This window comes from Phyllostomus discolor, chromosome 7, assembly GCF_004126475.2.
Source record: "Phyllostomus discolor isolate MPI-MPIP mPhyDis1 chromosome 7, mPhyDis1.pri.v3, whole genome shotgun sequence".
NCBI lineage: Eukaryota > Metazoa > Chordata > Mammalia > Chiroptera > Phyllostomidae > Phyllostomus > Phyllostomus discolor.
Genome location: NC_040909.2, coordinates 103,144,397 through 103,158,157, shown reverse-complemented (window position 1 = coordinate 103,158,157; position 13,761 = coordinate 103,144,397). Strand labels below are relative to the sequence as shown.

The 13,761-nt window shown below is 39.1% G+C and overlaps 1 protein-coding gene across 2 annotated transcripts in view; it reads left to right on the top strand.

Moving 5' to 3' along the window:
- SLCO5A1 (solute carrier organic anion transporter family member 5A1) overlaps window positions 1–13,761 on the top strand; it is a 120,579-nt gene that overhangs the window by 47,192 nt on the left and 59,626 nt on the right. For both annotated transcript variants that reach the window (XM_028533856.2, XM_036031202.1), the window contains exons 3-4: window positions 4,211–4,343; window positions 9,057–9,271. In XM_028533856.2, the coding sequence (XP_028389657.1) occupies window positions 4,211–4,343; window positions 9,057–9,271 (348 nt within the window). The remainder of the gene's footprint in view (window positions 1–4,210; window positions 4,344–9,056; window positions 9,272–13,761) is intronic.

Below are 13,761 nucleotides of genomic sequence, written 5' to 3'. Positions count from 1 at the left end.
GCAGTGGGGAGATGGCCTGGAGGCGATATGACTCTGGGCCCAGCTTCTAACGAGCTATGACCAAAACTGGTCAAAAATAACAAAACATAGGCGAAGGTTAAGAAAAGCAAAGTCGGCCAAAAGAAGACGTCAGAAGGCTGAGAAAGGAAAGAGAAACCACTCAACACCAAAAAAATATGGTAAACTTCAGGAGTTCAACCAAGATTTAAAGTTTATAATCATGAGAGTTTATAAAAAAAGGTTAGCCTCATAAAGCAAGAACTAAAAAAGTAAGCAAACTTACTTAAGGTATGAGAAGTAGGTGACAAACAAATAACTTTTAAAAACTTGTAAGTTAATTTGAACAATGAAAACCCTTACGGAAAACATTTTAAGGAGAATGTTTAAATGTGAAGGTAAATGGAATTAAAAATAGAGGTTAATGTGCTTTAATGTAAAAAGCACAAGTGATCACAGAATAGGTATAAAGTAATTTAAGAAGAAAATGAAAATGAGAGACCTGAAGGTCAAATGGCTTGGGGAAAGGTCAGTGAAGGAAACAGGTGGTGGGCCAGCCTTCCAAAGAGCAGTTTCTCTCCTGAACTGACCGTGATGTTCAAGGTGAAGGTAAAGGGCCGGCTCCACCCAGCTCAGGGGGCCTTGTAGACCTTCTCCCATGAAGAGTGGTTTCTTACCTCTGTGGAGGAGTGTGGTGGAGCCTGGTTGGGCTCCGGGGTTGTCACCCTCAGGCTGGGGTCTGGCTCTGTGCAGTGTGTGCAGGAACAAAGCTCTAGACAGGCCAATGCAGCCTGCAGGAGAATGACCCCATTCAGACATTTGTGAGCACAAAGGTGGCCCCTCGAGGGGTCATTAGTGAAGTGTGTCACAGTCCCACAACAGCACACCACTTAGCTAGAATAAATGCTCTAGAAAAATATTTGCTGCTGTAAGGCTATTTAAGATATTTATGTGAAAACTGTATTGCAGAACTGTAAGTATGGTATAATTCCTGCTGTTTAAAATGTATACAGTATATGAATAGTAAAATAACACTTATTACTACTGTTAGTATCTTACCTGAAGTTAGGGATTCTGGGTGATTTAAAAAATTATTATTTATGCTCTTGGGAGTTTCTCTACAATGAATCTCTATTATATATTATAATCATTAGGAAAAAACTGTAAAGTTTATTTCAAAAGAATAGTAAGAAGTGGTGTGGGCACATGCTTAGCTTCAGAAAGGTGCTCTTTGCCGGCTCTCCTGTGAGGAGGTGTGAGCGAAGAGGTGACATGACCTGGCTCATGGTGCAGGAGGGCCGTTGCGGCCGCTGTGTTAAATGCTTTGCTGTGTTGACAGTGTAACTAAGGGCAGCAGCAGGGACACCAGTCGGGAGGCCTCCAACAATTTCCCAGGTGAGTGGCAATAGTGGCGTGGACCAGGGTAGAGTAAGCAGAAGGATTGGGTATTGGATCTGATTGGGAACCAAGAGGATTTACTGATGTATTAGATGTGAGTGGTGAGAGACACTAATGCTCCGTGTGCATTATATTTACTGAGAAGTATACTATAGGCAAATATGTAAAACCTTTTACTGATTGGGAGGCATGATAAGGTGTGGGTTTTCGTGCAAGTGAAAAATCTCTGTAAATTATATAGTTTACAGGGATGCTGAAGAGAGAGTCCACTTGGGAGGGTTGTCCGTGCGGGACTTGCTGCGCCTTGAAGGTTGGGTGGGACTCAGACAGATGGGCCCTGGGGGCCACTGCTGGGGAAGGAGGTGCCTCTGCCCAGGCCTGATCTGAGCATCAATCTGCGTGCAGCCCTACGTACAGGCAGTAGTTCTGGAGACTGACATAGCAGCAGGAGGCCAGTTTGTCACACCCTTGAATTCCAGGTAGAGCAGTTTAGACTTTTTTCTTTAGACAGTGGGGAGGGGGATTAGGAATTTTTGACCAGGGAGTAAGTAATGTGTTTGCTTCAACAATACACTCCTTTAATAAGCTCTGAATGGGTGCCATTGGTTAATCAATGGATAAGATGACTCAGTGGCCAGAATGATTTATTTACTAAACAGGACCATGTCAATGAGTTGTTTTTCAATAGTATATGAGTATATACTTTCGATATGAAAGTATACACTGAATGAGTATATACTTTCAATATATTATGTATACTTATTGATATAGATTTATAAATATATATAAACACAGTTATATATAGTATAGTTACATAGACATGAATATATGTATATAACATACATATAAGAAATATAGTTATGTATAGTAGTTACTATACTATATGCAGCATACAGTAGAGTTATATAGATATTCATATGTGTGTATACTGATTTCTGTTAATGGGAATGATTCAGTTGAATCAGAGAAGATCGTTTTCCTCTGACTACACAGCTGACTTTACGAAGCTCCACCTGCACCTGAGGAAGTAGTTAAGGTGCCAATTTCCCGTCACTGGGTCACGGCGGGTCTCTCCAGCACACATCCCGTGCACGTTGCCACTTGGGGCTCCGAGAAGCTGTTCTCAGTGCCTCAGGCATAAACAGTTTGGCAGAAATACTCCATTTGTGTTCGTAAGACAGTCGCTTTCATGTGGGAGGAGTTATTTCGGGAAGATGATTCATGTTGCATTTTGGCCTCATTACAGTTTTAAGTCATGTACAGTGCTGGTTTGCCTGGAGGTGTAAACATAAATTTTATCTTCATATGCATATGGAAATGCCTGGGACTGGAACAGTGCTTTCTATTCTCCAGTTCCATGTTAGGCTATAAGCAGGGAGGTCAACAAGATATTTATTAAGACTCTAATTTTATCAAAAGCATGCTTCCAAAAGAATACCAGCTATATGAGGCTGTGCCCCCTTCACTCTGCATTTCCAAGTGCAAATATTCAAGCCCAAGAGCCTAATGTCTCGTTGTTACAAGCAGATGGTTCTATAAAATAAATAAACACTGTGCTTTCTCTACTGAAACTTTGCGAAAAGTGAGATCCGGTGTTCAATGACTGCCTATAGCTGTGAGTAACAGGAGGGACAAGATTCTTCCAAGTTTATTCCGGTGCAGATGACAAAGAAAGGTGCAGCTACCCTGATGATGCCATCTGCTTTCTGGTAAACAAAGTGCTGTTGAAAGGATGTGGCAGACCACTGATTTCTTCAGTGGGGAAAATGCCCGGCGGCGCTAGAGATGAGAAACATGTCACACCTGAGTTTGTTATTCCTTAAATGTGTTTATTGATTTGCCCCCAAGTAACAGAGTTTTAATAGAACAAACACTAGGTTTGGAGTATGGCTGGATTTTTCTAGGAATTTCATAATCTACCTCAAAACTTAAAAATTGGAAATATTTGTTATTTAAAAAATTTATATCTCAGCATGAAAACAATATAAAAAATGACAACAGACGTTATTTTTTTCCTATAAGCCTATTTTGATGGTGTAACTTTTTGGATAGATTGAAAACCTTCCTGATCTCCTGACAGTAATCCCCCCTCCTCCCGCATTTAGACATGTGCTTAAAACATTTATCTTCTATTCAGCTGTCGGTTGGTGCTTTCCACTTAGGTTCTCACTCAGGCCGTTTACGAAGATTTAGTAATCTTTAAGTAAAATTCCTCAATTAACAATAAATCAAACTTATTGTGAGATCTTTGATTGTAAAATGATGATTTGAAAATATTAGTGATAGGAAGGTGCTTCCGAAGCTTTGCCAATTCAACTGAATCCAGTGTCACGGCAAAATCTGGCTTCGGGTTCCCTTAACCTGTTAGAACCTTCCAGCTGTGACAAGTGGCATCCACTTTTCTTCCTTTTTCTTATTGTGGAGACTACCTTTTATCTCCTCTTGGTTATCTAGTGACCGCCTCAATAACTGCCCAAGACTGCACTCTCAGAAATTTAAATTGAGTGGGTCTGGGTTAGGTCCTAAGCACTTATATTCAAAAACAAAATAAAACCAACCACAAAGTTCTCCAAATGGCTTTGATGTTCAAAGAGAACAGCAGTAAACAGTTAAAGAAAGGACATGATTTGAAACCCAAATGTCAACAAAGACACAATCTATAAAGTTCCCTAAAGAGTGAATCTTTTTACTCTTTTTTTGGAGGCTGTTGACTGGGTCTCACTGTGGCATCTGCGGGGTGTGACTGAAGCTAGATAGCGACTGAAACTGAAGGGACATGTTGCGGTACCTCACGTTTCCCCTTCTGTCTTCTCAGCCACCATGTATGTCATGGGAGCTCTTGGTCCTGCGGTGGGATATTTATTAGGCGGACTTCTTATTGGTTTTTATGTTGATCCCAGAAATCCTGTTCACCTTGACCAGAATGACCCTCGTTTCATTGGAAACTGGTAAGAACTGTTTACTAAATTTTTCATTTCACTTATTGTTAATGGTAGAGTCATAGTACCATTGTAGTTAACATAAAAATTTCCCCAGAGGGAATATAAAAAATAGCTTGAAGTCCCCTAGGAGGGGGTAGTCGGCAAAAGAATAATCTCCCAAATCTATGTCCCAATCCCTAGGATTTATGAATGTGTCACCTTTCATGGCAAAGGGGACTTTGTAGATGTGATTCAGTTAAGGATTTTGAGATGTGGAGAGTATTTTGGGTGACCCTGGTGGACCCAATATAATCATGAGAGTCCTTATGAGAGAGGAGGAGGCAGGAAGTTCGGAGTAAGAAAAAGTGATATGGCGACTGAGGCAGAGGTTGGATTGATGTGCTGTGAAGTCAGAGGAAGGGACCATGGGCCACGGAGAGGAGGTGAACTCTAGAAGTTGGAAAAGCCAGGAAATAGGTGCAGTTCTGAAGGAATGCAGCCTTGCCAACCCACTTTAGATGTCTGACCTCCAGAACTATAAGATAATAAATACATTTGTACTATTTCAAGGCACAGAGTGTGTGGTAATTTGTTACAGCAATAATAGGAAACTGACATAGAGGGGTTGGGAATAAGAGCCTAATCCCCATTCTTTAGGATGGAGGCCTTTGTTTTCTTTATAGAAGAGTGCAGGAAAAGAGTGGTGTGGCTGTGTTGGGACTTTTCTGACTACTTTAACCAAGGCTTTCATGATCTTTTCTGTACCTTTAAAATTTTTTCTCCCACTTCCCTATTATATTGTGTTTCTGCTTTGTCAACCCTCCCCCACTGCCCAGAACGCTAGCTCTACTTTTTCATCGTCATACACAGTGAATCTTTTCACTGGGCAATAGTTTGTTCTCTACCTATCCTGGAGATTTAGCTACTCCCTCACTTGCTAGCCTTTAGTTGTCTTGTTAAGTAAGTAATGTTCAGGACACAGAGAACAAGAGCTCCTCTTTGGTTGTTAGGTTATTTATTCAGATAGCCAGGGCTGTGTTTGAGTCCTTCACAGCCCTCAACTTGAACATGAGTTCTTTTTTCATGATTATAAACATTAAGAAGTATTGGTGTCCTAAATTCATTTAATATGGATTAATAATAGGTATAAATAGATAAGAAAGTTTAATTTTATACAAAAGAGAATACTGTAGTATTGGACATTGGTGCCAAGTAATTACTTTTTATAGTTTCATTGAGGACTGTGTTCTGTGCTTCCTTAGGAGGTAATACACTCAAAACTTGGAGCTTTGTGGGAATAATGTTTAACTCTGTTTTCAAAGCAGTTAAAATATTAATTAGGTTATAGAACACTTCTTATTTTCATAAGCAATCCTCTTTGAAGATGGGAGTGCTAAGGTCTAGATGACCCTGGCCTGGTAGAATTTTGAAATTATTTAAAAGGAAGTTCCCTCATCAGCGTGAGGGGAATAACACAGGCATTTTCAGTCATTGACTGATAGGGAAATTTTTGGTCTCAACTACTGTTTTCTTGGCATCTTTGAAATAAATCAGAATAAGGATGTTTTTGTTTTGTTCTAAGAGAACTAGATTATTAAAATAGACATAAACATCCAATGTATGTTCTGTATTCTGTATAGATAGATGTCCATGAGAAAAGCATGGCAATACAGGACATCTGGTGGCAGAGAGAAAGGCAAAGGGGACCAACTAGGGGGCAGGTAGAAAGAAGGAGGCAGGAGTTTTCAGCTTATCAGTGCTTCATGCTGTCTTTGAAAAGTTTCCTAGTAGACATCAACCCAATTGGTAGCGAAGTGGAGTGATTAAGAGTGCAGAGCCTGAAACCATAGTCCCCTGGGTTTATATCCCGGTCTGCCACCTAAAAGCTGTGTGACCTTGGGGAAGTTACCTAACTTCTCTGTGTTTCTGTTGTTATTGTTTTTTAAACCCATGAAATGGAAGTAGTTACAGTACCTACTTCACTGGGTTGTGTGGAATGAATGAGTCTGTATATGTAGAGCTCTAAATAGTTCTTGCTATATAATGTGTCAGTTGTTATTCATTTCTTTGTCTTTCACCAATGTCCAAGTCGTTTTATTCATTTTAGTGGTCCAATACTCGTCCTACAAATAAATTTCTCAGTATAAAAATATATAATAGGAGTCTATTTAAAAATGAATTTTGTCTAATGAGTAGCCCTATTTGTAGGACTTCTACCTTGAACAGAGACATAGTTATTTGATACAATGTTATTTTATACCATGTCTAGTACAATGATATATTTTTCTATAAATATATGCTGAAAGAATGAAGGAAGGAAGGAATAATGCTAACATTTATTGGGTACTTTCAGGCATTATACTAAGAGGTTTACACACATTTTCATTTAAGCCTTATAACAACCATATGTAGCCACTAATATTATGCTCAGTGATTTGAATATCTTGCCCAAAGCCTCAGAGTCAGTGGGAGCTGGGATAGACTGAGTGCAGGGTGGGGGTCTTAGTCTATGTACTAAACTGACCCCCTCAGTGAGTAGTCTCTGAGTAATGGTTCATGTAAAGGAGTTAGGAACCCTGGCTTTTCCATTTGGACTCTTAGTCATATTTCTTTTTCCAACACAAAATGCACATTTCTTGTCTTATTCAGCTTTTTGCTTTTAGCACTATGATTATTTCATGTGTTAACAAAGATTTGTTACTGTAGACCATTAAAGAGTGCAGCTGCTTTGCTCTGCTTAGGAATGCCCCCCAACTTTCGTATTACTGTTTATTCTCTATAATTATTCTCCTTCTTGTGTATTTACTCTCACTCTAGGCCACCATGAGTGTACCTTTAATGTTTGTGTATGATGTAAGGCAATGGCTCTGGCTGGGCATGAGGGATTCTGAGTGCAGAGCTACATAAAAACGAACAACACAAGCTACTATGAAGTGATTGCTGATAGGGCAGGTGTTTTATTAGGTTCCTTTTGTACATTGTCTATTAATTTTGATGACTCCAAAGCAGTTATTATTATCCCTCTTTCAGATGAGAAAGTGGGTTCAGAGAAGCACAATAAGTTCCCGAGGCTCTTAGAGCTAGTAAGTGGTAAAGACAGGATAGAAACCCAGGTCAGTCTGGAGCCACAGCTCGAGGATGGCCCCTGAAGCTCCACTGCCTGCCCTCTTGTGGAGAGAGCATGAGAGGTCTAGGGATCTGAAGGGTGGGGAGACTGAAGTCAAGTGTACAGGAAGAGATTCAAGAAAGGCTGATGAGCAGGGCCAGGTTAGTAAAGGCCTCATGAGCAGACAAGCACTAAGTGGGCCGGATGTTTTAGTAGCTATGTTTCCTGCAGACAGATGATTATTTTCTCAAAATTTATCTCATTCGATGTATTTATGTAAGAAATTTTTTCCATACCTAATCTAGGTCAGGCACTGTGTTTAGAATTATATTCTGAATAATTGAGATTGCTGTGAGTCTGTCTTGAGCAATCTTCTTAAAATAAATCTGCTTTCTGACTGGCTTCAAATCTTTAATATAACTAAATATGATTGAAAATAGTACACTGGGTTATTAATGACAGGTTCTAGGAATGATTCTCTCAGCTAAACTATGACCTTTAGCAACTAACAACACTATAATTGAAATAGTAATTTTATAAATGAATTTCCACTTAGCAGCTGGTCTATATTTTTGCTGGGTTGGATCCAACATTCCCGACTGCAATGCTGCTCACATTGCGGTTACAACTGACAGAGTGTGATGCAGAGGACAGAGCCTGAGCCTTCATGAACTTGGAGACTTTAAGGACAGAGGATGGAGTTGAGGATCCTAGTTTGAAAGAAGTGACTGTGTTAGGTAGGACCAGGGGCTATTTGCTGAGAAATAGGGAAAGAAGAGGGGACTGAGAAATTGCTGCCCCTGGGGAATTATGAGCGCAAGAAGCCTGGGGCCATAAACACTGAGCTCTGATGCAGGGCTAGAGGTTGAGTTCTACTGTCTGTACTTCCTTCCTAGTTTCTGCAGCATGGTGACCTCTGACCAGTTCAAAGGCAGATTCTCGATTCTGCAATACACGACAAGTTCCACTTCTCCTAAGAACCTTTCTGACACACATTCCCCTCTCTGAACTTTTATAGGATACGTGGTCTATACTACATGATCTAACTAACACTTAACTACCTTTTTGCATTTCTTGGAGACATATTTTTGAGTTTGCTTATAACTAGGTTGTAATTATTGAAGTAAAGAATCAAATGAACTGTCTTTGGTGGCTCAGAGCATTCAATATGTTGAGTGCTTGCAGAAAAATATTTGAGCAACTTAAAATACATTTTACATGAGATATTAATGATTTTCTTCTAAGAAAAAAGTGTCTCTACTGGTCCACAAAGCATGCTATAGAGTCTGTATTATTTTTCTATTAAATTTATGAGTTATTGGCTTATTATAGAATGCACATTGTAGCAGAACTAACACATGTGCTTAAAAATACCTGAATGAAGTTCTTGTCAGGTTGTTTATTATAATCTTCATTATAATACAAGTATAATTATTGGGTAGATTTCTCATTTATACCACAGCAAGGGAGGATTTCTAAATTTTCTTAGTTTGTTCAACTTCCTACTGTTTTACAGTTGATGAGGGCCAAAAGGTTTTTTTCTGGAGAATTTTATCACCACAAACTTCTACTTTGCTAATTTGTTATCACAATGCAAAAGCCATAAATGCTCTTCACGTTTCCCAATTTTTTAGGTGGAGTGGATTCCTCCTTTGTGCCATTGCAATGTTTCTTGTGATATTCCCAATGTTTACTTTTCCAAAAAAGCTTCCGCCTCGACACAAGAAAAAGAAAAAGAAAAAATATTCTGTCGATGCTGTTAGCGATGATGATGTTGTGAAGGAGAAATCGAACACTACTGAGCAAGTGGACAAAAAAGTTTCTATGGGATTTGGAAAGAATGTCAGAGGTAAAGTATGTCTCTTGAGTGAATATGTGCACTGTAGTTCAGATCTGTGTGACTCAGACTGGTCCCAGGCCAGTGCTGCCCACCGCTGTCAGGGGTCTGAGGTGAGATAAGTACTGAAATCGAGCTGTAAGTATTTGAAACTTTTAAAGACATTTTGACAGTCATTATGCCTGTTGAATCTAATGGTGACAATAACAAACTGGGCTTGTATTTTGTATGTTTTTTAAAGATTTATTTTCCAATGATTCATCTTTAGTGGATTTTACAAAAGTATTGGTGCATGATAGACTGGAAATGATAATAATGATCAAATTATTCTTTCCCACAAATAGTTTGAGAAGCACTACTTTAGATCCAAAGATACATTTATTTATGTCAATTACTATACTTAGAGATATCTGATTTTAAAAATATTGTACTTATTGCATTATATGATGAATGGTTTGTTACAGGGGAATAGTGGGTTTAATAATATGGCCTGATCCTTCCTTAAATACCATATAAAGTCTACCACTAGACGGGGACCCCACTCAACAGTGGCCCGGCCAAATGCTTGTTAAGTGGACAGAGAGAAGGGTAGCCAGGGGCCGAGCCTCCAAATCAGTGTAAAAAGCACCTAAAAAGTCTCAGTGATGTGCAGTGATCTGTTTTTTCATTTTTATTTCTCTTAAAAATACGGACCTTATAAAGCTAGATTAGGCCGTCTCAAACGTAAACAATTTAACTGAACCTCAACCAGCCAGTTTTTGTTCAGCAGTCAATATATCTGCTGAGTGGCAATAAATCCCTTCAAGAAACCTACAATGCTGCACTCCCATTAGTTTCTGCTATTTCCTGAATTCCCTGAATTGATTTTTGTGAAATTATGAAGCAGGACACTGGTCACACGCTCACTGTTTTAGGTACAGTTCACCCAGGCACATTGTCATCTCACTTCGACTACATACGCAGTGAAGCAATAGAGACATCCGCCTGGCCGAGCAGGAAGTCACTGCTATAGTACAGAACTGTCCCCACAGCCTAAGAATGGTAACGTTTAGATTGGGCTGTTTTTAATGACTGTACTGTTCAAAGCAAGTGAAGTGACAAGTCTTTGGAAATACTTCTTTCCTGGTAAGTTTTAGATTTGCCTCTTACCCTCGTGATCATTTTCTGACAATATATATTTCAAAATTGCCAAAATGACTCCTTGTACTGTTATAAAGAACTCCCTGGATGCCGCTGTGGCCTGAACTCTCACCCTGCAGACCAGGGCCAGCCCATCATTTTTCGTGGATGTTTTTATGGATCATGATGGTTATTACCAAAGGAATGTTTTTTTTTTTTTTACAATTTAGATGAGAGCAAGGATGATGTTAAAAATTTTACAATACAGGAATAGACTTAGAGTCTTAACTTACAGAGAGTAAAAGTAAATTCAAGGGGAGAAATAAATGCATAGGTAAGCTAAAATTGTATGTTTTATAGCTTAGAAATAGATGACCTGAATGTGAAATATATGCTGTATTGGATAGTAGAGAAAAGACAGAGAGAAGGTCGATACCAAATACCAACAGTGGAAATGAATGCTGTTGGGAACAGCATGAGATGTGGTGTAGATGATGCTGTCAGGGCCCCATCCACACTCTGGACCTTCCAGTCTTCATGGTGGAGGCTGGGAAACTGCAGGGATCCTGCTTGAGACAGGTTCAAGTGCCAAGAAGTGAACACCCTGGCCTCCCCCTGCCAAAGTGGTCTTAACCAATGGCTGATAAACACCCAGCTGCCTCACCTTATGGGTGAGACCGTTCTTCTGTGTGTTTCTCTGTCCTTTGTAGGCTGCTCTGTCTGCCTGAGCATCATGTTCATATTCCCTGTCCAGCGTTCCCTGAATCTCCCAGATAAATGACTTGGAATTGAATCCTCCTCTCAGGACCGGCTTCTGGGAGGACATGCACTTTCTTAGGCAGGCAGGTTCAAAAGTGACAAAAGTCATCACAAAGTTTTAAAGTTATTTTTCCATGTTGAATCTATGCATTGTTTTGTTGGGTATCTTCCTGTACTGCTAGGGTTGCTTCCCGCCATCTTTTCTATGCTCAGTTTCATGGTTCAGGATGTTTTCTTTACTTTTTTTCTTTTTATTGAATTTATTGAGGTGACATTGGTTTACAAAATTATACAGGTTTCAGGTGCACAATTCTACAACACATCATCTTTACACTGTATTGTGCGTCCACGACCCCAAGTCATTCTCCATCCATCACCATTTATCCCCCCTTTACCCTCTCCCACAACCCTCCTCCCCTCCCCCACTGGTAATCACCACACTGTTGTCCATGTCCACGAGTTTTTCATTTTTCCTTTAATGCTCAATCCCTCCACCCCTCTCCCGACCCAGCCCCCACTGACAGTTGTCAGCCTGCTCTCTGTGAGTCTGTGACTATTTTGCTTGTTAGTTCATTTTGTTCATTAGATTCCCCATGAGTTAAATCATAGGGTACTTATCTTGACCTAACTGGCTTATTTCACTCAGCATAATACTCTCCAGGTCCATCCATCCTGTTGCAAAGGGTAAGACTTTTTATTTTTTTACAGCCAAGCATTATTCCATTGTGCACATGTACCATAGTTGTTTTATCCACTCATCTACCGATGGGCACTTAGGTTGCTTCCAGCACTTGGCTATTGTAAATTGTGCTGTGATGAACATTAGGGTGTATAGGTTCTTATGGATTAGTGTTCCAGGGCTCTTAGGATATAATCCCAGCAGTGGAATTGCTGGGTCAAAAGGCAATTCCATTTTTAGTTTTCTGAGGTAACTCCATTCTGTTTTTCCACAGTGGCTGCACCAATCTGCATTCCCACCAACAGTTCACTAAGGTTTCCTTTTTTCCACATCCTGACCAACACATGTTTGTTGATTTACTGATGATAGCCATTCTGACAGGTGTGAGGTAGTATCTCATTATGGTTTTCATTTGCATTTCTGTGATGATTGGTGATGTTGGACATCTTTTCATTACGTCTACTGGCCATCTGTATTATGTTCTTTGGAGAAGTGTCTATTTAGGTCCTTTGCCCATTTTTAACTGAATTATTTCTTTTTTGATGTTGAATTTTATAACTTCTTTATAAATTTTGGATATTAGCCCCTCATCAGATGTATCACTGGCAATTCTGTTCTCCCATTCAGTGAGTTGTCTTTTCATTTTGTTGATGGTTTCCTTTGCTTTGCAAAACTTTTTAGTTGGATGTAGTTCCATTTGTTTATTTTTTCTTTTCTTTCCTTTGCCTGAGGAGATACATCAGAAAAAATATTGCTGTAAGAAATGTCCAAGGTATTACTGCCTATGTTTTCTTCTAGGATTTTTATGGTTTTGAGTCTAAATATAACTCTTTAATCTGTTTTGAGTTTTTATCATGTATGGTGTAAGATGGTGGTCTAGTTTCATTTTTTTGCATGTATCTGTCCAGTTTTTCCAACACTATTTTTTGAATAGACTATCTTTATCCCATTACATGTTTTTGACACTTTTGTCAAATATTGACTATAAAGACATGGGTTTATTTCTAGTCTCTCTATGCTGTTCCATTAATCTATTGAATATATGTCTGTTTTATGCCAGTACCAGGTTGTCCAATATGTTGGCATAGAGTTGTTCATATTATTTTCTTATAAATCTTTGCTTTTTTTTTGGTGTCAGTTTTTACTTCCCCTCTTTCATTTCTGATTTTGTTTATTTGGTCATGTGTTTTTTTTTTTCTTAATGAATCTAGTTAAAGTTTTGTCAAATTTGTTTATCTGTTCAAAGAACCAGCTCTGGGTTTCATTGCTCTTTTGTGTTGTGTTTTTAGACTATTTCATTTATTTCTACTCTGATCTTCGTTATTTCCTTCAACTCATTTTGAGCTAAGTTTGCTGTTCATTTTTCAAGTTTCTTTAATTGTAAAGTTAAATTATTTGAGATTTTTCTTCCCTGAGGTAGGCCTGGAATGCTATAAATTTTCCTCTTAGGCCTTTGCTGTGTCTCATACATTTTGGACTGTTGTGTTCTCATTTTCACTTGTTTCAAGTTATCTTTTGATTTCTTCTTTAATCTAATTGTTTTTAAGTATATTTTATCAATTATGCTATTACAGTTGTCCCATTTTTGTCTCCCCTTTATTCCCCTTCACCCTTCACCCTCACTTCCATGAACATTCCCCCTCCTTAGGTCATGTCCAATGGTCATACATATGAGTTCTTTGGTTTCTTTGGTTTCTCCATTTCCTATACTATTCTTAACCGCCCCCCCGCCCCGGTCTATTTTGTACCTACCAATTGCACTTCTTATTCCCTGCCCCCTTTCCTTCATCTTCCCACTTTCCCTTTCCACTGATAACCCTCCATGTGATCTCCATTTCTGTGATTCTATTCCCGTTCTAGTTGTTTGCTTAGTGTGTTTTTGTTTTTTAGGTTCAGGTGTTGATAGTTGTGAGTTTGCTGTCATTTTACTGTTCATAGTTTTGAT